The sequence below is a fragment of the Ceratotherium simum genome, chromosome 20 (genome assembly GCF_057802395.1).
Source record: "Ceratotherium simum simum isolate JZ-2026a chromosome 20, ASM5780239v1, whole genome shotgun sequence".
NCBI classification, from domain to species: Eukaryota; Metazoa; Chordata; class Mammalia; order Perissodactyla; family Rhinocerotidae; genus Ceratotherium; species Ceratotherium simum.
In genome coordinates, this window is record NC_141919.1 from 21,054,897 (window position 1) to 21,077,347 (window position 22,451).

Sequence of the window (22,451 nt, forward strand, 5' to 3'; positions counted from 1 at the left end):
TCCTCTGAGATTCCTACTGGAGAGCCTGCAGTTCCCTTCACTCGGGCATGCAGCAGTGCAGGCCAGGCCTCTCTCTGCTGTCGTCTCCTCAATCCTCTACGGGGCTCTCTAGACAGGATCTAAGCTCATCCCAGGCCCGCTCTCTCTTGCGGGGCCCATCTGGTCAGCTGGAAGTATGTTTCTTGGGCTTGGTCTGTGGAAGCACAGTTATTTCCCAACTGCAGTCCCTAACTCTGAGGCCACAAGGCACTCCAAGCAGCCCTTTAAATTCCTCAGGCATGTGCCAGACACCAGTCCAGTCAACCACCAAGGGACCCCTGTCAGCTCTCCAAGTGCTTTATCTGTAAGCACCTCTCCTCTCCCCATGCGGGGTGGAACTCAAAATGCCACAGCAATTAGTAATTTTCTCCAAAACATTTGTCTCTGTGATCCCTAATCTTTTTACAGGCTGGGGGATGGAAATCAGCTAAGAGTTGCAAAACTGGTTTTCACCCATAAGCTGTGCAAGTCCTGCTAAGATAGTCTAACATATTCCGTACTGTGGGAGCTGTTGGCATCTGTTGTATCGTGGCCGCAGGTCAATCCGTAAATAAAGAATCCAATTCTAACATCCTATCACAATCACATTCACATAATGAAAATAGTATAAATACTATTACTGGTTTTCCCTATTTTAGAAATAATTTATAGACAAAGTTTGAATGGTATAATATAGTTTAAGGGCAAAATGTAAATGTTAAAACATTGACAACAGTATAAAAGTAATGGTGTTACTATCAAAAACCGGGGGGTGGACGGGAGAAAGACGCAGAGTTAAGTGCACATTTCTTCATCTTACAAAAGACAGAGTCAAAAGATATTATCCAAAGTTGATGAATTAAGAAATAGAAGTTTATAATATTATTTAAAATTATAAAGTCATCCAAAGGGGAAATGAAAATAATTTCAAAAAAGTACAAGAGGAGGATAGGTAGGAGAGCATTAGTGTTACAAATCCCTCACTTTTAGCAACATGAAGACAACCACCAAGAGTACTAACACCAGAGTTTAAAATGGTTAATTTGAGGGAGTATAATCGGGTTTGGATTATACTGGGAGAAATGCACAGAGGTCTAATTATTATTTTTAATAAGAGTAAGAAGTCTAATGAGCTCTCCCTTTTTTAGATAAAAAAGATTTTTTTCCTCTTAAAAGGCATTTAGTAAATTATAAAATGTCACAATGTGGGGCCGGCCCGGTGGGACAAGCAGTTAAGTGCACACGCTCCACTGCGGCGGCCCGGGGTTTGCCAGTTTGGATCCCGGGCACACACCGACGCACCGCTTGTCAAGCCACGCTGTGGCTGCATCCCATATAAAGTAGAGGAAGATGGGCATGGATGTTAGCCCAGGGCTGGTCTTCCTCAGCAAAAAAAACAGGAGGATTGGCAAATGTTAGCACAGGGCTGATCTTCCTCACAAAAAAAAAAAAGTCACAATGTCACAGTGGTGTGTTTGAGAGAGAGATATATATAGTATGTGTGTGTATATATATGTTTGATATACCATACATAATGTTTGATATATGTATAGTGTGTGTATATATACCATATATATGTTTTATATATACAGTGTGTTATATATATCATATATGAATATATTTTATAGATAGACATAAAATAAATAGGAAACAGTCTCAGAGAGGTGATTTATTTATTATGCCCTAAATTATACAACTAATTAGGGGACCCTGATCAGATCCAGGTCTCACTCAAGTCTATACTCTTTCCCCAGTAGTACACAATGTCCATTTATAAATTATTCTTCTCTAAAGGCAACCCTTTGGTATCCTTGCTGAGAAATTCCAGCTAATAAGACCCAGTTGCACCCAGCTCGGCCCTGACACCCCCCACCCCCAGCCTTCTCTACCTAACACTTCCCACCGAAGTCAGGCACTCATCATAAATCAGTCTAACTTGAGTACCCACTGGATTTCTTGTTCTTCAACTGTTACCATAAACGACCAAATGTTTAAAATGAATCTCTTTAATTTATTTTTGAACTAGTTTTTTAAAAATTGTTATGAAAGCAACATCCACGGAAGAAAAAAAATCACGGTCCCACAGCAGAGTTTTTGATGATGTTTTAACAACAGAAACCAACTCAGGCTATTTAAGCAGAAAAGGAATTTCTTGCAAGGCTATCAGGTAGCTCACAGAATCCACGGAGACAAGGCTCGGAAACCCAGGAAGGAGCCAAGGGAAACTGGGCGCTGGGACCTCTACCAAGGTCACGCCACAGGAAAACCAGGTTCCTGTTTGCCAGCCTCGGACACCGGTTGCCTCTTTTGCCTAATAAATTCTAAGCTGCCCCGGCTCGTCTGCATCAATGGCTCAGGCTCCAGAGCCCTGGGCAGGAGCTTCAGTGGGTGGAGGTCACAGGCTCACATCCTGGCTGCTGGCATTCAGAAGCGTAAGCATCTGGCCTCAGAGCTTCCATAGATGGAGGTGGGGCCCTGCCTCTCACACAAAGGCGGATAAACCAACCCCAAAAAGAGAGTTCAGACACTGCAGATACTTGTGGCCAAAACCCAAACAAAACGTAAGGAAACTAAACCAGCCTCCTCCTCACACAACACAACACAAGTCCTCTCCAGATATAAAGTGGAAAGTCAGTCTCCCTCCTTCCCATTCCCGCTGCACTCAACAGAAGTGCCTACTGTAAACAATTTCTTATATCTTTCCTGAAATTTTCCATGTAACTACAAACACATATGTACGGTCATCCAGGTTTAAAAAAAAACCACAAACGGTACCATAGATATTATTCTGCAACTTTTCACATGACAATGCATCTATTTTAAGATGCCCCAATTCAAAATGGTCTCCCCTCTTGCCTCAAATCATTCACATTTTTCTCACAGTCATATTCAGAAATTGATCACTATAGTGTTTTAAGACCAGACAGCCTGGATGTAGGATGGTCAGAGGGCTTAGATACTCATACTGCTAAAGTGCGTCTGTAACGCACTTCGAAATACTTCAGCACAGTGTGATACTATGTACATATTAGTCAGTCCAAGCTACACATGAAGACAGTCAGGAATTCATACTCCAGGATAGTTATCTAGCATTTATGAGAAAGGCCATACTCCAGAAGCTTCCATTATCTTTATCTCTCAACAACATCCAGGTGACTTTGCTAAATTAGCAAAATGACTATGGAAATGATTGTCCAACTGATGAAATTATTAGCTTGTTTAATTAGCATAGTGGATGTTAAAGATGGGTTCTCTGTGAAATTTGTGGTGAGAACTAAAACCAACATTATTTCCTGTCCCTATGTTAATCAATTCTGGGACTAGCCATACTGTTCTGACCCTATAGTAAATAACACTGAGACCAAGCAGAAATAACTTAGGTACTCACTCCTCAAAGGTAAGACTGTGTTGGGCCAGCCCCGTGGCTTAGCGGTTAAGTGCACGCGCTCCGCTACTGGCAGCCCGGGTTCGGATCCCGGGCGCGCACCAACGCACCGCTTGTCCAGCCATGCTGAGGCTGCGTCCCACATACAGCAACTAGAAGGATGTGCAACTATGACATACAGCTATCTACTGGGGCTTTGGGGGAAAAAAAAAAAGGAGGAGGATTGGCAATAGATGTTAGCTCAGAGCCGGTCTTCCTCAGCAAAAAGAGGAGGACTAGCATGGATGTTAGCTCAGGGTTGATCCTCCTCACAAAAAAAAAAAAAAAAAAAGGTAAGACTGTGTTGGGCCGGCCCCGTGGCTTAGCGGTTAAGTGCTTGCACTCCACTGCTGGTGGCCCAGGTTCGGATCCCGGACGCACACCGACGCACCGCTTCTCCAGCCATGCTGAGGCCGCATCCCACATACAGCAACTAGAAGGATGTGCAGCTATGACCATACAACTATCTACTGGGCAAAAGATAGTTGGGGGAAAAAAATAAATAAATAAAATTATTTAAAAAAAAAGACTGAATCAACTAAAATAGTTTATCGAAACTGACAGCTTACTCATCAGATCTTGCTTCCAGGCCCTGCCCTCTATTCGCCCACCAATTCAAAGCTGTTATGCCATAAGCTCAGCCCAAATCCAATCAATTCTTTATATTTCAAGACTCACTTTAAAATCACCCAACCAGGGCCCTCAAAGCCTATAAATATCCTCACTTTGACTCATCCCCTCTGAGAACTACTGGCAAAGAGGTGTTCTCTCTCACTGCAGCAGGGCCAATAAACTCAGCTTTGCTTGATCAACAGGATTGCGGGGAATTGGCTGTGGTATTCAAGACAAGTGGATGCAACAAAAACAAGAGGTAAAAAATTGTCCACATTCTGTTCTGTAAGCTCGAGAAAAATCCCAGTTCTCTATCCTTTAAGCTTGCAGAACAGAATGCATGAACAATTTTTTTGTCTGTCTAATAAGTGTTCGCATGTATAGCAGAATTTGGTCTGAGGTTCACTTTCATTGTAACGACTGACTTGGCAGGAAGGTTACTTCAAAGCTTTGGCAATTACCTGTTGCTACCAAACTAAACCTGCTAATGCAAGCAGACCCAAATGGCTTAGGGTGAGTTTGCAAAGCCAAGTTCTGCCCAAGCCTTGATTCTGCCCAAAGATGGGCTTCCCAAAGTGCTTCCAACTTCTGAAGATGCCAGATTCTTACCTAATGCAGTTCCCAGGAGCAGGTAATTAGAGGACAGAAATGAAAGCTCTGTTGCCCATGGACTAAACCCACTGTGGTCAGAGAGAAGCCCAACCCCAGCCCGGGGAGCCTTCACGATGCCTAAGTGCATATTTTGCTGCCATGGGTTACCTAATTACACACCAAACTGAGAGACCAGGTCTTCTCTTGGAGATTTTCTCAATGGATGATGAAAAATAATTCATAATGTGCTTGCCTAGCCCTAGATTCCATTTCACATTTTATAGTTTCAATGTGCATCTTTGTTCCTCACGACAATCCTGAGGGATAGGTGTATTCCCATTGTACAAATGAGGAAGCTGATTGCATAATTTTCTTGGCCACTCACTGATGAAAAGTGATAGGACTAAGACGCAAAATTGGACCTTTTGTTGCCTTGTTTGTTTCTGCCTCTGGCTCTTTTGAATCAAGGATAAAATTCCTGAAATTTTTGTCACTTTAGAACTTGAAAAAGAGTTGGACTGTCACAAATAAGAAAATAACTTATTTAAATTATATTACACACACACATACACACACACACCCCATTGTTGGCCAGAGAGAAGTACCTACCAATTTGGTAATGAAGGAGGTGATGGAATGGTACAATGAAATGAGCACTGGACTAGGAGTCAGAGCCCCTAGGTTGTTTCTAATAACAGTTCATCTGTTTGTGAACTGGACAAGCCAGCTAACTCCTGAGCCACTGGTACCTTATCTATAAAATAGGAATAATATCTGCCATATAAATTACATGAGAAAGGTATATGAAAGAACCTGGTAAACTCTTAAGCATTATATGCATGCAAGAGAGTATTATTAATAACTCTGAAGAGTTAAGAGTTAAGCCGTCCATTTTTATGCCTTAAAAACCCAAGAGTGACATAATTACAGTATTTCAGTTTGTACAGAGGGGGCTTATAACGGCCTGTTGAAAGTGCCCATCTAAAGTTAAACACCATCAAGGTAAAACTAAAGAGGAGTCTGGAATCTATAATATGAGTGCTGGAAGGACTCTTAAAAAAGATTGTTCTGATCTAAGCCCCTCATTTTACAGACACAGAAATCAAGAGATTTCCCCAAGGTCACTCAATAATTAGTGGTAACGAGTCAGCATTTAAATGCAGATTTCTTGAACTCTCAAAGCACAGCTCATTCCAAATTACTGACAACCATGAAATATACTTGAAAGAACCAGACTGCACAAAGCCAGAGCTTCAGAGCTCATTTTATAGAGGGACAAATAAATTCCTAAACTGCACCTAGGTATTCTGACCCCTCCTGTTCTTCTTATCATCAGGAATGAAAGGACCACCATCTATCTTGCAGCATAACCCACCTATAACTATTTCTGAGTATCTGGTGAAGCTAATTCCTCAAGCTCTTTTGACATAGTGTCTGGGTGTTCCATGACTCTCCCCTCAAGGCACAATAAGATGGAAAAGAACCTGGATCCCCAAGTGGCTTCAAAGAGCAGAGCCATCTTGCCAGCCCAGCCTACTTAAACCATTACAAGAGGCGGGGAAATGTCTGTATATCTTCCTTAAGCCATTTTTGAGTCTCTATGGGTAATGAAGCTTTATCCTAAATACTATAACCTTGAAGTTAGAAGAGAAACTGATGGATCATTTTTAAAAATAGCCAATTCATTTACCTCTTCTATTCTTGGTCTAGGGTGCCAATCGACAGGACCCGCAGTTGAGAATAAACCATAAATGTGACCCAAGAACATCACCAGGGGAAAACCTTCATTCTTGGTTTAAGGTCATATTCATCCCATCTGTTCCAAACTGACAAGAAAAAAAAAATAGCTCAAAGTACCACTTCATAAGCAACCAAAATTACAGGCAGAACGCCTGGTTGGGCTTTCACAGTGGCAATTCTTACCAAATATACCACTAAATATAAACATCTTATTCAGACAATTCTGTTTTCTAACTGAGGTGCCTAGACAAGATAATCCTTGATGTCACTTCTAGCACTGAGTCTGTGATTTCCAAACACTTCTAAAACATGGTATTAGAATGAAAAAGGAATGATATCAAGAAGAAATAGGAACATTCTTTAAAAATGGAAAATGTTTGCTCTTGATGGAAAATACACAACCTAGAATACTACACACACACACACACACACACACACACACACAGAAATGCATGCACATGCACACAACCCCTAGCTTAATCCCAGTCATAGCCAAACCCAGCTACAAATATTTACAAACTATTTTCCAACATTATTATTTTTGTTCTGGACACATAGAGATTTTATCAGTATAAGGAGAGGACCCAGTGAATGAGAGCTTCCAACTCTGAGTTTCCATGAAAACTTGAGTTTGAATGAACTAAGTCAAACTGACCCTTCTTTGTTCAAACCAGTATAAAACCTGATTCAATCACCGAAACAATCACAAGGGAGGGAGCACAAATATAAATGGTTCTCAAAAGAAGGTCTTCAAGTGTTTTAGACTGGTGCACACCCAACAACTTAAAATGAGGACAGCTTGCCTCTCAAAGGCCCCTCCCAACGTCCACCACCAAAACACTCCCTAACCACCCTGAAGTTAAAAGGAGATGAACAGAAAGTTCTAGAGAACAAAAGCAAGTGAGAGAAATTTAAGACAAAAGTAAAAGAGAAACTTCGAGAACTCACCAAGGACCTAAATTTCTAATTGGCTGCCAAATTAACTCCACAGTCAACAACAGACGTGGCTTGAGCACATTGGTCCTGGGGACACAGGGTGAAGAAGACTGACAGGACCTCTGTCCTCACAGAACTGACTATTACTGGAGGAGACAGACAACAAGCAGTAAATGAAAAGCACACAGGCTAATTACAGACTGTGAAGCCAACATCAGTGCTGGGACACGGGGAGGGGCAGAGATGAGGCCACTGTAACCAGGGTGGTCAGGGAAGGTCTCTCTCAGGAAATGATTGCTGAGCTGAGACCCAGAAGAGAAGGGGCCAGCATAGCAAACAGCTAGGGGAAGAAGGTCCCAGCTTCCTGTGCCCTATGGGTGGAGGGTGGGACATGAAGGGGAGGAGAGCTGGAACTCTGACCAACCAAGCCCCGGTCTATGAGAACACAGACCCACAGGGCCCTGCTGGCTTCTCTGTGGAACATGACCTCCAAAATCCTCCAATGGCACATTCCCTAAACTCAGAAGGGGAGTAGGGGTGAGGCAAAAAAAAGGTAAAGTATATATCCACTAAGTGGGGGAGATGGTATGGTGGTAAACCCACCCCTTGGTGTCATTAGATTATCCTCTCTGTTCAGAAAAGAAAACTAGACAGAAAAGGTAGGTGGCTTGCACAGAGTTACAGAGCTCCTCAAGGGATGAGCTAGGACCCAAACTAGGAGGGTCTGACCTCGTCCAGTTTCTCTCATTACATCACATGATTTTTTTGTTTTTATGTATTTATTTCTTTTTTCGGTGAGGAAGATTGGCCCTGAGCTAACATCTCTTGCCAATCTTCCTCTTTTTGCTTGAGGAATATGGTCCCTCAGCTAACATCTGTGCCAATTTTCCTCTATTTTGTATATGGGAAGCTGCCACAGCATGGCTTGATGAGCAGTCTGTAGGTCCGCACCCAGGATCCAAACCTGCGAACCCCGGGCCACCGAAGCAGAGCATGAGAACTTAGCCACTATGCCACCGGCTGGCCCCAGATTTTTTGTTTTTAAACATAACGAAAGCATTGGCACAGGTTATAACGATATACTATTAAGATTCATGTGGACTGAGGATTTTTCCTTTATGCTATTGACTAAGGCTCAATGATCTGTTGATATACTCAGAAAGTTTTCCCTTGCACAATTCTTGTCAATTAATTTATTTTCTTTATAAATTTATGTTAATTACCATTTCAAACAATCTCTACATGACTTTCTAAATACATAATTCATAACAGTCAAAATATAGAAGCTCAGATGTCTAACAGGCTTCTACTGATGGTAATACAGAAATATGACAGAATGCTACTTAGCAATTTTAAGTCATAGGCATGTGGACTCCTCAGACACGGAAATTTAATATTTACTGATATGAACTTAATTAATTTAATATTAAAGAGAAAAGCAGAGGACAACATGGTACGTACAAACTGGTTACAACTTGGTGACAAAGTACATATACTTATCAACAAAGACAAGAAATAATTACGGTCCTTTTCATTTAAAGTTGCTTGAGCTCACATAAATTTATAAGGCACCTTTCCTAAAGAAAACAAAGTTAAAGAAATAAATGTCTTTAAAGGTGGACTTTCTTAATATCTATCTAGAACATGTGCTCAGGGGCCGGCCTGGTGGCGTAGCAATTAAGTTCGCGCGCTCCACTTAAGTGGCCCAGGGGTTCGCAGGTTAGGATCCTGGGCGCAGATCGACGCACCAGCTATCAAGCCATGCTGTGGCAGCGTCCCATATAAAGCAGAGGAAGATGGGCACGGATGTGAGCCCAGCGCCAGTATTCCCCAGGAAAAAGAGGAATATTGGCAGCAGATGTTAGCTCACGACTAATCTTCCTCACCAAAAAAAAATAGAACACGTGCTCATATTCTCGTCACCATTTGGAATTTTAAAAGTACAAATAACATTAGAGATTTTCTGATTTAAATTTAATTTAAATACCTGAAGTTTGTGCTATCCAGCATTTCAATATTGACCCAATGGAAAAAGACAGTGCAAAGATGACTCCTATAGCCAAATACTAGTATAAACACTGAACCCCATGCAAAATTTTTCTGCCTGTGAACCTAGAGAGATTGTTGCAAAACAAACCTCAGCCACTCATAACGCATGCCATAAAACTCACCTGGAGCCTCATTTTTTCCTTTCCTGCTACCTAATATACTAAAATTCTGCATCAATAATTTACTCCTTCCAGAAATACAGAGTTTCACTAAATGCAATAATTGATGGACTCTAAAATGTAGCCTAAATTGTCTTGCGGGCCTGAAAACCTTTTAGTTTAGTTTTTCAAGACCATCAACACAGTTTTGGGATCCACCATTCTGACTGTATTCTACAGTGTGCTGCTTCTGCTTGTATTTAAGAATTTAACTAATTTTTTATTAACTACCCATCACTTAGCAAACAGGGGTCTGTTCAAGATGAACTGTTAAGTATCTATACAAAATGACTTCGGAAAATTATTTAATCCTATTTCAAAACGGATGAGAGAAAAAGCAAAAGAGGAGATGTTATATAGAAAAAAAAATTTTTAAGTATAGTTCAAATAGAATTTTCTAGACCCTCTACTTCATGCTTGAAAGTCGGCAACTCCCTTGGCAATTGTCTGTTTTTTATAGTATTCCCTGAATAAAAAGGACACAGCAAATAAAAACAAAGGATGAACACTGGGAAGGTACTCAAGGCCTCTGAACTGTATACTTTAAAACGGTTAATTTTATAGAATGTGAATATTACCTAAATAACTAAAAAAAGGATAAAGTCACCAATATATGTCTATATTACCATGAAAATATAATATTTGTGTGATAAACAGAATATGGAAAATCTAAGCAATGAAATTCTGAGGTTGTCCAACCAAAGCATTATAACAATAAGAAATTATATACTCATGACTACATCTGAGATTTGCTTCAAAAGAATATGGAGGAAAAAAAGAATATGGAGGGTGAGGGGAATGGGTGAGGCTCCAGCTGAACAGGACTGGCTATGAATTCATGACTGCTGAAGCTGGCTGATTAGTACATTTTTGTATATGTTTAAAAATGTCCACAGTAAACTGAGATTTTTTATTATTATATCTTTACAATAGGTTTAATCTTGGAACTAGAAACACATGTATTGCATTAGGTATATAAGAAGCTTAAAGTGGGCCGGCCCTGTGGCTTGGTGGTTAAGTGCGCGTGCTGCGATGCTGGTGGCCCGGGTTCGGATCCCGGGTGCGCATCGAGGCACCACTTCTCCGTTCATCCTGAGGCCGAGTCCCGCATACAGCAACTAGAAGGATGTGCAGCTACGACATACAACTATCCACTGGGGCTTTGGGGGGAAAAATAAAATAAATAAAATCTTTAAAAAAAAAAAAAAAAAGAAGCTTAAAGTGAATCAGAAAACCAGCAAAATCATCATCTTACTTTACTGTGATGAGAACATCTGACTTGTGATATTATCTACCGTTAACTTCTCTTAACGAGCAAGGAAGCTTTAGCATGTCTTCGGTGGTTTATTTCAACAGGCTTCATACAAAGCACATTTTACGAAGGGTAACAAGTTATGAGGCCAGTACATACCAGGAGTATCATGGGCCGTTTCCAAGTTGTTAATCCTATGATTCCAGAGAGGATCACCTACAAGGATAAACAGTATCATCAATCTAGAAAATGGACCAATTCCAATAAACTAATCCCTAGTCTCTAAAGTATGTATTTTTAAAAATACTGAAATTTCAAAGCCTTCTAACTCAAACATTTAATATTCCTGCTGATTACATGCGCCCTGGTAGACCACTTTGGATGACCCTTCGCATCCAAGCCCCCAAAGCTTTTTTTATTAACTGTGTATGTGTTTTCTTAAGGTCAATTAAGAACACACAAACAGAAATTAGCCCATCCTTCTGGTTAGTGAAAGAATCAGTATGTCCCATCTAAGCTCCCTGCCCCCAGTAGCTCCTAATCTCTTGCCAGAGTCAGCCTCATAAGATGCATGTCTGGCCACAACCCTCCCTTCATCAGGTGCGTACCCATCCTTTATAGGACAAGTAAACTCCTCGAAATGGTAAACAAGGCCTCTCAGGATCTTCCCCTGCCCACTTCTCCAGCCTGGTTTCCATGTACGCCTGCCCCTCCCTGCACACACCTTCCTTCCAGGCACACCTGTCCTCCTCAGACTGGCCAGGCTCTAGATATTCCAGGGCTTTGTACTGCTCTTTGCTGCAGTGTCGTCTCCTCCCAACTCCCCTCACAGCTACCTGAGAACTCCTATGCAGCCTGCAAGATCCCAACCAACAGTCACCTTCACTGCTCCCACCACCCCACACTATTGGAAGCCCTCTACATATCATTTTTCCCCCAAAAAAAAACCTATTATAATTTGTGAGGTGCATCTCTGTCTTGCCCACTGATTGTAAACTCCTATCTTGTCTCTCCGAATCCCCAGCTCCCAGCACAGTGCTTGTTACATGACTGGCAACTAGCAAATGTTCCTGAGCATTTATTCCACCAAGGGGGAGCAGCCACATTGAGAAAAATTTCATGTTGCAAAATGATACTTCAAAAAACAAGCTAAAATCCTCAGCAAAGAGGAACCAGCATTTTGCCGAAACCAACGTCAGCTCTTTGGATAACACAGTTCACTAAGCAGTTGGGAAAGAACAAGCAAAGTAATTATTCAGCCCAGGGACATTCTGATGCCATTTGAGCACATTTACCTTTGAGCAATAAAGTGCACCTGCTGAACACAATTACGACAGTTTTCCTTTATGTGCACTTTTTACCAAAATCCCCCAAATGCACCAGTTCACAATTACTGTTTAGTAACTACACATAACTAAGGATTTTACAATCTTACTTCACATCCAAAGCTCACAAGCCTGTTTGCAATAGTCTCCATTCTCCATTTACTGGCTGAGAGTAAATCATTCCATAACATCAAATCAGCAGAGGACAAGTCTACCCACTTATATCAAGGACCAATAACCACGTATGGGCAGGCAGGTGACAATTTCTTTGTATCTCATCTATGTTTAAACAAACTTGCAATCTTGCAATCATCTTCAAGTCAACAGGCTACTTCCCCACTCGAAAGAATTTCTGCCTGGAGACACGCACGGCGCATGTCCGGCCTCAAGTGTGTGGGCTGCATCTACTTTACAAATTGGGACTTAGAATCCACGAGACCTCGGGGTCCAAGGCTTCTAGATAACTATGTGACCTTGGCCAAGTCATTTCATTTCTCCGGTCCTCACTCTCATTTCCTTAGAAATGCGCTAAGTGAAGGAAACCACCTCTGGGTCTCTTCTAACTCAAAAATGGACCCCGCTGTGATGATGGCAATTCCTCCGAAACCCTGCACTCCAGCGCTGGCCCCACCCTGCAGACTGCGCGCAGGCACGCGTGCTTGCACGGATGTGTGCGTGTTAAGTCTTTGCATGCGTGCGCGTGTGTCCACATGCCCGGAAGCTCCCTGCCGGCCCGCCCTGCTGCTGACTGCACTTTGCTGAGGAAATGCAACTGTTTTTGTGAAAACATGACTGCAAAGTTGACTGCCCTTGAGGGAAACAAAAACTGCCCACTTCACTAAAAGACGAATATGACTTGAATTATCAGCTAGTGTTTGATATTTATGCCATCGGTCTCCATTAACAGAGAATCCTGTGGTTCAGCTTTTTGGAACACATTTTTTCCATTAAAACAATATTATTATTAAAGTGAGGTGTCCAGCTCAGCCCATAAAAGCCCATGTAAAGAGTGATAAGCCTAAACCATACTTCCCACCTCCCCCACCGGCCACATCCCACCCTCCTCCACATGAACAATTTAGTATGTTTACAGATTATACATATGTACACATTTTTCTCTAAATTCTTACCATTAAACACACATGTGTATGTGTATATATACGCATGCACAGTGTAATTTTTACAAAAAATGGATCATAAAAAATACTTTTCTTCCTCTTCTTTTTCTCTCTGAATAAATACTTCATGGAAATCTCTCCATGTCCACTGGAATAGTTCCCATTCATTTCCATTTAATGGCTACATGATACTCCTTTGTATGGCTGTACCTAATATATTTGATCATCTCCATATTCATGAATACTCACTCTATTTCCACTTCTTTGCCCTTACAAACAATGCTGCAGTAAACATCCATGGACATATATCCTTAAAAACAAGTGCTTTTTATTTCTTTTGAATAAAGTCCCAGGAGAAGGGTTGTTAAGTTGAAAGGGGTATATATATACACATTTTTTTAATAGATGATAACAGATACAATTGTCATTTCAAATGAAGGGTCCCTGGCAGAAAAGAACAAAGAACTAAGCTTTCTTTCTTTTTTTTGAGGAGGGAGTTTGCATATACTAGCAACAAACTATAGAAAACATAATTTAAAAAATCTGTACAAAATGCATTTGACAAATAAGAAATATCAATAATCTCAAAATACATATGACAAAGATATTTAAGACCTCAGTACGGAGAAATAAAAAGCTACTGAGCAATATTCAATGGACACCCAAATAAATTAAGACATATACCATGTTCATGGATGATAAGACAAAATACTTAAAGATGTCATTTCCATTTGAATTGTTTTATAGACTCAGCACACACCACATTATATTCCAATAGGACTTTTGTAAGCCACCCTTCTTTATAGGGATGCTTTCAGAAACCACATTCCAGTTGCAGGTGGGAGTTGCAGTTCTATCCACCTCAGTCCTGAACCTGCAACAAAGGTTACACCTACTTCTACTCGATTCTTCCCACTCCTCAAGTCCAGTTAAGCCCTATGACACTTGGGGAACCCTGTGAGAGGTGAGGAGGAGAAGGGGAAACAGAGGAAGGAGGACTGGAGAGTTAGAAGCCTCCGGAAAGCAGAACAGAAGTGCTGTAGTTGGGAATGAATCTTTTAAGAGCTTAAGACTTAAGGAATGGATGCTGACATTTCATCTGGGAGGCAGAGGCTGGGATTCATGAACGGGGAGAGGGGCTGGGGAAGGGAGAAAAGAAGGAGGCAGGGCTTTCAACGCCTCTGTCTCCCTCGGTGGCAGCAGTAGCTGGAGCTCCATCTGAAGGGAGTCGGGAAGGTCCCCTAACACTGGTCCCCTGTGGCATCCGTTACGTCATAATGCTATTAACTGTTTAATTGTGTTTTACACTCACAGTTAATCTCATGAGGGTGTGGGTCTCTGAGTATTCTCTCAAGTACCACTAAAGGTTCCCAGCGGCACTCTGTTAGTCATGGCAAGAGTTAGCGAATGAACGAATGGATGGTGAATAAATGAATGAATGAAGATCAGAAATAGGAGACGAACTTGCCCGAAGACAACTATTTAAGCCTAAACATATTTTTCACTCCTGTGCTTCCTAAAAGAGCACACCAACAGCAAAAAGCAACTCCACCAGCATCTTTCCACCCAGTGCAAGATGAAACTTGCCCTGAATGAATGAGCAAGAACCTATTTTCTAACAGCAAATTATCTCTATATTGTTATAATGAGATTTATTACAATTTCGGTTTCACTCACTTGTAACCCATTCCTTGTAGCTTACAAGAAAAAGCAGAGGCCTTTCTTTTTTCTGATACTGCAAAGAAGGATTCTGAGATACTCCACGCAAGAATCGCTGTTACCCATCATATATGGCTAATGTGCCTTAATTTTCCAGCTTAAAAATCAAATCATTAAGATCAAAAGCATATAATTCTACTGCCCTGTATTTCTTTGCTAATCCATTAATACGCCTTAGAGTGTATCTAAAAATAGAGATAAAAAGAGCCATGTTGTAAATGTCTCATATTTACCTTGTAAATAAGCACACAATAATCAAACCTCTCAACAACCTATCTTGCCCTATAGCTTTTACACTGGCAATTTAAAAAAAATACGTGTGTGTATCATTCTTTCCTATTTGTTCAGCGTGACGCATTAAAAAAACTGAGGAAATAGACAACCGGATATTTCTAATGTATACATGATGGTTACCAGACTGCCCCACAGAAAACTGGCCTGTTCACTTTGCTTTGATTAAATATTGTCTAATGTTTAAAAAACACTGATAGAAGTTCTCTTATGTGCCAGGCCTGGTGGTAGGGACCAGCAGCAAACTCTCCTAAATGTTCTCTAATTATACCCTCCCAAAATCAATTCTGAGGCAAGAATCATCCCACCCATTTTTCAGATGAGTAACTGAGGCTGAAAGGCTCAATGATTTGTTGAAGAATTTATCCATGTGACTGTGCTGTCATGTAAAATAAAGGACCAAAGAAAATCAATAAAATTCATCACAAAAATTATATTTAAATTGCTCCTTAACTACTAAAGTTGCATTTTATGATTATGATAGAAAAGACTTCAAAATTTTTGCATTAGTTTCTCCTTTGGACAATTCATTCTTTTTCACATTTCATCACTGCAATTTTTCAAAAAAAAAAGTTTACCTTAAGGTTCACCAATATCTGTCTCTTTACAAGGATCTGGAATCTTGCCAAAGAATCTCAGACTCAAGGGAGGGGTGACCCTGAGTTCAGGTCAGTGCCTTAAAGCAGAGAGGCATGAATACATGCAGAGAATAAAGGATATTAGAGCTCCCAGAGAAAAACAAAAAACAATCACCAATTCTCTACCACTTGCCTGAAATATCTCCCAAGGATCACAGATGACATCAGGGTCAGGAATTTTGTTTTTGGAAGGAAGAGACACAAACCAATGCAACTCTCTACTTTTTCATTAATCTAGCACAGTGTGGTAGGCTGGATCTCCCACAATCGCTGTGGAATCTAACTAATAATAACTAAATGCGCGCCCAAATCAGGAGCCAGGACAGCACGGCCTGAACTTGGACATCAAGATCCTCCCTCTGCCGCCACCTGGAGTCAAATTTCAGGATGCTTTTAAAAGTGGCTAATCTCTTAGCTTCATGAATTTTGGGAATAATCATCAATTGAGTCATTAACCAAGGATACCAAAAAGAAAATAAATGATCACAGAGTGCTCAAAAACAATGAGTATATTAAAAACACTCCCTTCATGCTGTTGAAAATATGAATGTAAAGTACAGAAAAAGAGTCTTTATAGGACTTGCTAATTCTTAAATATATATTAAAATAGATAAAATATACCTTCAAGGTTCAGACAAGTGAAAGCAGCCTCCAAATCTCAGGCTTAAGGTGAGAACACTCACAGAGGTGTATATGGAAAAACATTCTTGAACTATACCGTGTTTAACAATAGTCCTTTCAAATGAATATATTTGTCCCTTGGATTTAATTTTGTATCAAATATACAAGCAAAATTTTTACTGAAGCCAGAAGAAGATTTGCTGATTTAGTGGATAGAGCCAACTAAGGCACATGCATAATGCTCGTTCAAAGCTTGAAACATGAGGCTATCCTTCTACTGTGTTCCTACGTGGGTTTGAAGTAACCTTAGACTTAAGTTGGCACTGTCACTCAACTACCTAGTTTCATATGCCAATAAAACTTCTGAGTGAAAAATAAAACGTGGTATATCCATACAATGGAATCTCATTTGGCAATAAACAGGAATGAAGTTCTGATACATGCCACAACCTAGATGAAGCTTGAAAACATTATGCTAAGTGAAAGAAGCCCTTACCAAGGACCACATATTGTATGATTCTATTTATATGAAATGTCCAGAATCACAAATCCATACAGACAGAAAGTAGATTAATCAGTGGCTGCCTAGGGGGTCAGAGAGAGATGGGGAGTGACTGCTAACGGGCACAGGGTATTTTTGGGGGCAAGTGATGAAAATTTTCTGAAATTGATTGTGGTAATGATTGCACAACTCTGTGAATTTACTAAAAATCATTGAATTGCACACTTCAAATGGATGAACTGTATGGAATGTGAATTATATCTCAATAAAGCTGTTATTAAAAAACTTTTGCAGGGCCGGCCCTGTGGCTTAGTGGTTAAGTGCGTGCGCTCCGCTACTGGCGGCGTGGGTTCGGATCCTGCGCGTGCAGTGGCACGGCTTCTCCGGCCTCGCTGAGGCCGCGTCCCACATACAGCAACTAGAAGGATGTGCAACTACATACAACTATTTACTGGGGCTTTGGGGAAAAAAATAAATTAAAAAAAAAAAAAACTTTAGCAGTCCTCAAGTCATAATTTTTAAGCTTTTTTCATAAAAACCTTAGTTTAGCTGTCTTTAAATTAGTTACAATGTGCTATTAAGCCCCTTTGTTTTAACTATTAAACCCTTTCCTTTTAGAAATACTTACTGAAATATTTAATGCCTGAAGTTATGATACCTGGAATTTACGTTAAAATAATCCAACCAGTGGTGTCAGTTTGCATATAAAGTGGCCACATACTGATAACCACGGAAGCAGGGTGATGGGTAAATGGGGGTTCATTATACTATTCTTTCTACATTTGTTGAGATTTAAAATTTTCATCATGAAATATTAAAAGTGGAGGGGGGGGCCGGTGCCGTGGCTTAGCAGTTAAGCGCGTGTGCTCTGCTCCTGGCAGCCCGGGGTTCGGATCCTGGGCGTGCAGTGACACACGGCTTCTCCGGCCATGCTGAGGCCGCGTCCCACATACAGCAACTAGAAGGATGTGCAGCTATGACATACAACTATCTACTGGGGCTTTGGGGGCAAAATAAATAAGTAAATAAAATCTTTAAAAAAAAAAGTGGAGGGGGGCTCTTATGGTCACTTCTATGCTGTCTCTCTATTCTGTTTACATTTTCTTTTTAAAAATATAAACATATTGAAATATTTACAAATGAAACAATGTGATGTCTGAAATTTGCTTCAAAATAATATGGGAAGTTAATCTGACAAATGGATTAGGGAGCATGATGGAGCTCATTCCTACCTCGCTTGGAACACCCATCCTCCTAGAGTTATCAGAACACAGAGAGGCAGCACTAGAGCCAGGAAGGGGTACGGATGAAACAATTGATGGAGCTGGCGAGGGGGATATTACGGTTCACTGTACAGTGTTTAAATAAATTTAAAATTTTTCATAATGCAAAGTTAAAAAAAAAAAACTTCTCTCACATACATAAACTCAAAAGGTATGCTACTGGTGAGACTTTTTCCTAAAACACCAAGCGAGTCACGGTGTCTGGTGCTATCCTCACATCCTATTTAATTGTTCTAGAGATGCAACATCTGTCGGTTCTGTTGTCACTCTGCAAATTCTGAGGTTACTCTCAGAAACAGGCCACAAAAACTAAGAAAAACGAACAGCTGCCGGTTTGCACATGGAGCTGGCAGGCAAGGTGTAGAAAACGACCCTATAGAAGAGAACTTAGTTCCAAAACACCGAGTCTTTCCCTGCTCTGGTTTGCTGGGTCCTGGAGACAAGGACGGCCAGCCATCAGGCCCAGGTTAATAGCCTTTATCTTCTGGCTGATGGCCTTTTTTTAATATACTTCATCAAATCCAACTGTGGCTTGACTAACATCTAAGTGCATTTACCTCTGAAATAATTCACAACTGTACAATAATTTCGGGGTTTAATTTTATAAGGGAAAAATTAGTTTTCGATAACCTGAACTAGCTATATTTGAGAAGACAAAGAGATTATGATTTTACAAAAAGCAAATCCCTAAAAATGTATGCAAGATTCACTTCCAGCCTATGGTATTTAGAGAAATGAAATGCACCCACCATTTGGCTGAATTTAGTCTGAGAAGAGGACTAGAGAGCATAATGGATAAAATCCCTACCCTGTTGGGAATACCCTTCCTCCTGGAGTTTTAAAGAACACCCCGGGGGGCCAGCAGGAGAGCCCAAAGGCAGGACCAGGAGGGAGCATTCCTTTTACATGATGCACAGAGTGTGAACTCCAGTTACTGGAGCTGGATTGTACCACAGTAAGATCACTCAGTATCCAAGTATTTAAGGAGAGCAAATGGGCACCAGTTTAAGAATAAAACGTCAGGCCAGGCTCAAGGTACTTAATGTTCTTCTTCAAAGAATTACTTTGGGTTCCATTAGTTCTCCCTATATTCTTAAAATTTGGTCCTGAATCTGGGTATGTGTGGACGGCCAAAAGGACAGTTTTTACGCATTCAGAACATTCATTCATTACAGATCTTAGTCAGAACTAGAGGCGCTGCCAGACTTGGAGATTTCGTTCATAAGAAGGTCTTTTACTTTAAAATACTCATCTTCCACAGTCATTCCACAAAGACTTGTTTCCAACTCTCAACCCCGGGGCAAATCTCAAGAGGCTGGACGCCTTGGAAGCTGTGACATGGTTAGGAGGCAGGGAGGAGTAGCCACCCGGTGACCACAGAAGCTCGAGGCTGGGCACCTTTTGCCCCAGATCAGCCTTCCCCGGTGGAAGAAGCAGGGCCAGGAAGCTGAGGGGGGCAGACTGCTCCAGCCAGCCGCCGCGCGCTCCTGGGGGCCTTGGCGAGCTCACGAGTAACGACAGCAGACTGCGTGGCTCCAGGAACAGACTGGGGGATTAGGGTCCTCAGTCATAAAGGCCAGCTACAAGCGCGCGTTTACACACACCCTGTCATTAACTCCTGAACTCGTCCCCAAATACAGTGGAGCCATCCGACACCAGATACATTTCACATTTACGCGTGCTTTCAAGTAGAATAAAATACGTGACGTGCCCCAGTCAAGCTGTCACACATCCATCTCACAAATAAACCTACTATGTGCCCGGCACTGTTGATACATCAGTGAACAAACACTGATCAAAATCTCTAGCCTCCCCGCGCGGACACTGTCAGCGAAATAAATACTCAGTGGCCGACAGAAGTTTAATCATTTTCCTCCAATTTCCTGCCACCCACCCCATCCTTCCAAACTCCTAAAAAGCTGGAAATCTGTTTTATTGTATTAGCTTGGCAGAGACAATAAAATCCTTTAGCCTGCGAGGAACAGACACTGTCTAGGTGCAACCCATTCGCCCCTGAACTCCACTCTCTCTCAGCCTTTTTTTCCAGCCTTAACGCCTCCAAAACTTCAACTGGCTTGAAGGACTGTGCTCTGTCACTGCAGCCCTGGGGTGGGCAATCGCGGGGCACTGGACGGGACCGGCCAGAGCCCCCTGCTCCTGGGGTGGCCCTGCCGAGGCGAGCGGGGCGCGTGCGGCACTCACCGAGGAGCCGGCCCAGAACGGGCACGAGTTCTTCACCTGCGGAGAACTGCTCAGCGACAGTGCCCCGAAGCTGAGTGCCACCATGCAGCAGCCCAGGATCAGCTGCAGCAGCCCGAGCGACAACAGCGGGCGAGCGGGGAGCAGCGCTGCGCCCGGGGCCGCGGCGGCGGCGGCGGCGGCCCGGCGGGAGGAGAGCGCGGGCGGCGCGGCCAGCACCCCGGCGGCGGCGGCGGCCGCGCAGCGAGGCCGCGCCGGGGCTGCAGCGCGGCCCGGGGCCAGCGTGGCCGCAGCGGGGGCAGCGGCGGCTCCTGGGCGGTGGCGGCCGCGGCGCCTGGGCCCCGGCCTGCGGCCCGCCGGAGAGCCCGGCCACCGGGCAGCAGGAGCCCGGGAGCACCACGGGCAGGGACATGGACGGGCGGGGAAGGAGCGGCCGGCGGCGGCGGGGAGGGGACGCGGAGCGGAGCCGCGGGCGCCGCGCACTGGGCACCGCGGGCGGGCTCCGAGGCCGAGGGGGAGGGAAGGAAATGCGCACGGCCCAACCACTTGCTGCTGCTGCCGCCGCCACCGCTGCCCGGGCTCCCGCCGGCCGCACCCACCTGCCACCCGGCGGGTCCGCCCCCGGCCGGCTCCCAGCGCACTCTCACTGTCACCCCCACACACACCCACGCGCGCCCTGCGCTCGCGCCGCGCGGCTGCTGCAGCCTTTGGGTCACGGCAGAACCTGCGCCCGCTCCCTGGGGTCCAGGAAAGGTGCCCAGCCCCAATTTTTTATATAGGTCCCTCGGGCTAGGAAGGACTTCGCGGTCAGGGTGCGTCGGAGCTGGCGGCCGACGTCTGTCCCCCACCCGCCGAGCTGGGGCAGGACAGGAGCGCAGGAGAAGCGCTGTGGACCCTTGCCCCCTTCCGGTCCAGCCAAGAGGGGGCCTCCGGCAACCTTTAATGTGAAGGGAGTCCGGCTTTAAACTTTTTCCCCCCAGGGCGGGGGTGACGGCAGGAGGAGGGACTATGGGTGACTTGGTGGGAAAAGTCTAAGTTGCCGGCTTTCAGGGAAGGACGAAGCAGAGCGAACTGACCACTAGCTCTGGGCTTCCGGGCGCTGACCCTGCGCCGCAGCCCGCCGCCTGAAAGTGGGGGAGGGGGTGGGGAGGGAAGCCGGCGGGGATGCTTTCCCCGCACCAGGGTAGGAGCCAGAGTGAGCACGAGGTTACGTTGGAAGTAAGTATCCAGCATCCGGAAAGAAGGAACCGGGGGGCGGTCTGGAGCGTGTGGCAAGGGTTACACTCTGTGTCCGCCTCCCCTTGACTCCTGAGCTGTACTAGGTATCACCTGGTAGAACATAGAATCCTGAAATTTCCGAAGAAATATCCTAATAAAATCCTAATCTGTTTTTGGTAATTTATAAGACATATTAGAGCCTTAAAAAACAAAAAAGATGATTCGCCTTCTAAAATGGTTTTCCCTAATAGTATACCTTTCTCTCCAATGAATTCTCATGTGTGAAAGTGTTCTTATACATAAAACTATTATAATATATTTTTTCCAGGTTAAAAACCTGAGCAGTGTCATTTTGCAGTGTCAGTCTCAGTATCAGGCAACTCATTTTATCAGGAAGATGAGGGTATTTAACATCCTGCTACCCAATAAACCAAGGGAAATGTGTATCCATTTTTATGCTCTGCTTGCGAAGGCTATACAGTATTTATTTTCGTCATTACTTACTTCAACCCACATTGCTAATGTACATGTGTGTTTACATATACACTTTTTGAATTATTAAAGCACCTGTGATTAATAGTCCCTAAGACTTCTTTTACAAACTCCTCTTGGAAATAAACTTCAAATCCTGGAGAAAAAAGGAGCTGTCTTTTAAAATAAACTTTTCAAGTATGTTTGTTTCATGCACTTTAAAAATGTCTTGCAGTACATGTTCTTAAATTGCAGGTGATGTTAAATTAAAAGCTTCTTGTGTACT

The 22,451-nt window shown here is 43.0% G+C and overlaps 1 protein-coding gene across 1 annotated transcript in view; it reads right to left on the reverse strand.

Moving 5' to 3' along the window:
- The window catches only part of ENTREP1 (endosomal transmembrane epsin interactor 1), a 60,407-nt gene extending 39,585 nt beyond the window's left edge, over positions 1 to 20,822 (reverse strand). The window contains exons 1-2 of the mRNA XM_014795448.2: positions 20,480 to 20,822; positions 10,940 to 10,996 (exon numbers count right to left, since the gene is read on the reverse strand). Of these exons, the coding sequence (XP_014650934.1) occupies positions 10,940 to 10,996; positions 20,480 to 20,563 (141 nt within the window). The 5' untranslated portion in view covers positions 20,564 to 20,822. The remainder of the gene's footprint in view (positions 1 to 10,939; positions 10,997 to 20,479) is intronic.
- Between the last annotated feature and the right edge of the window lie 1,629 nt (positions 20,823 to 22,451).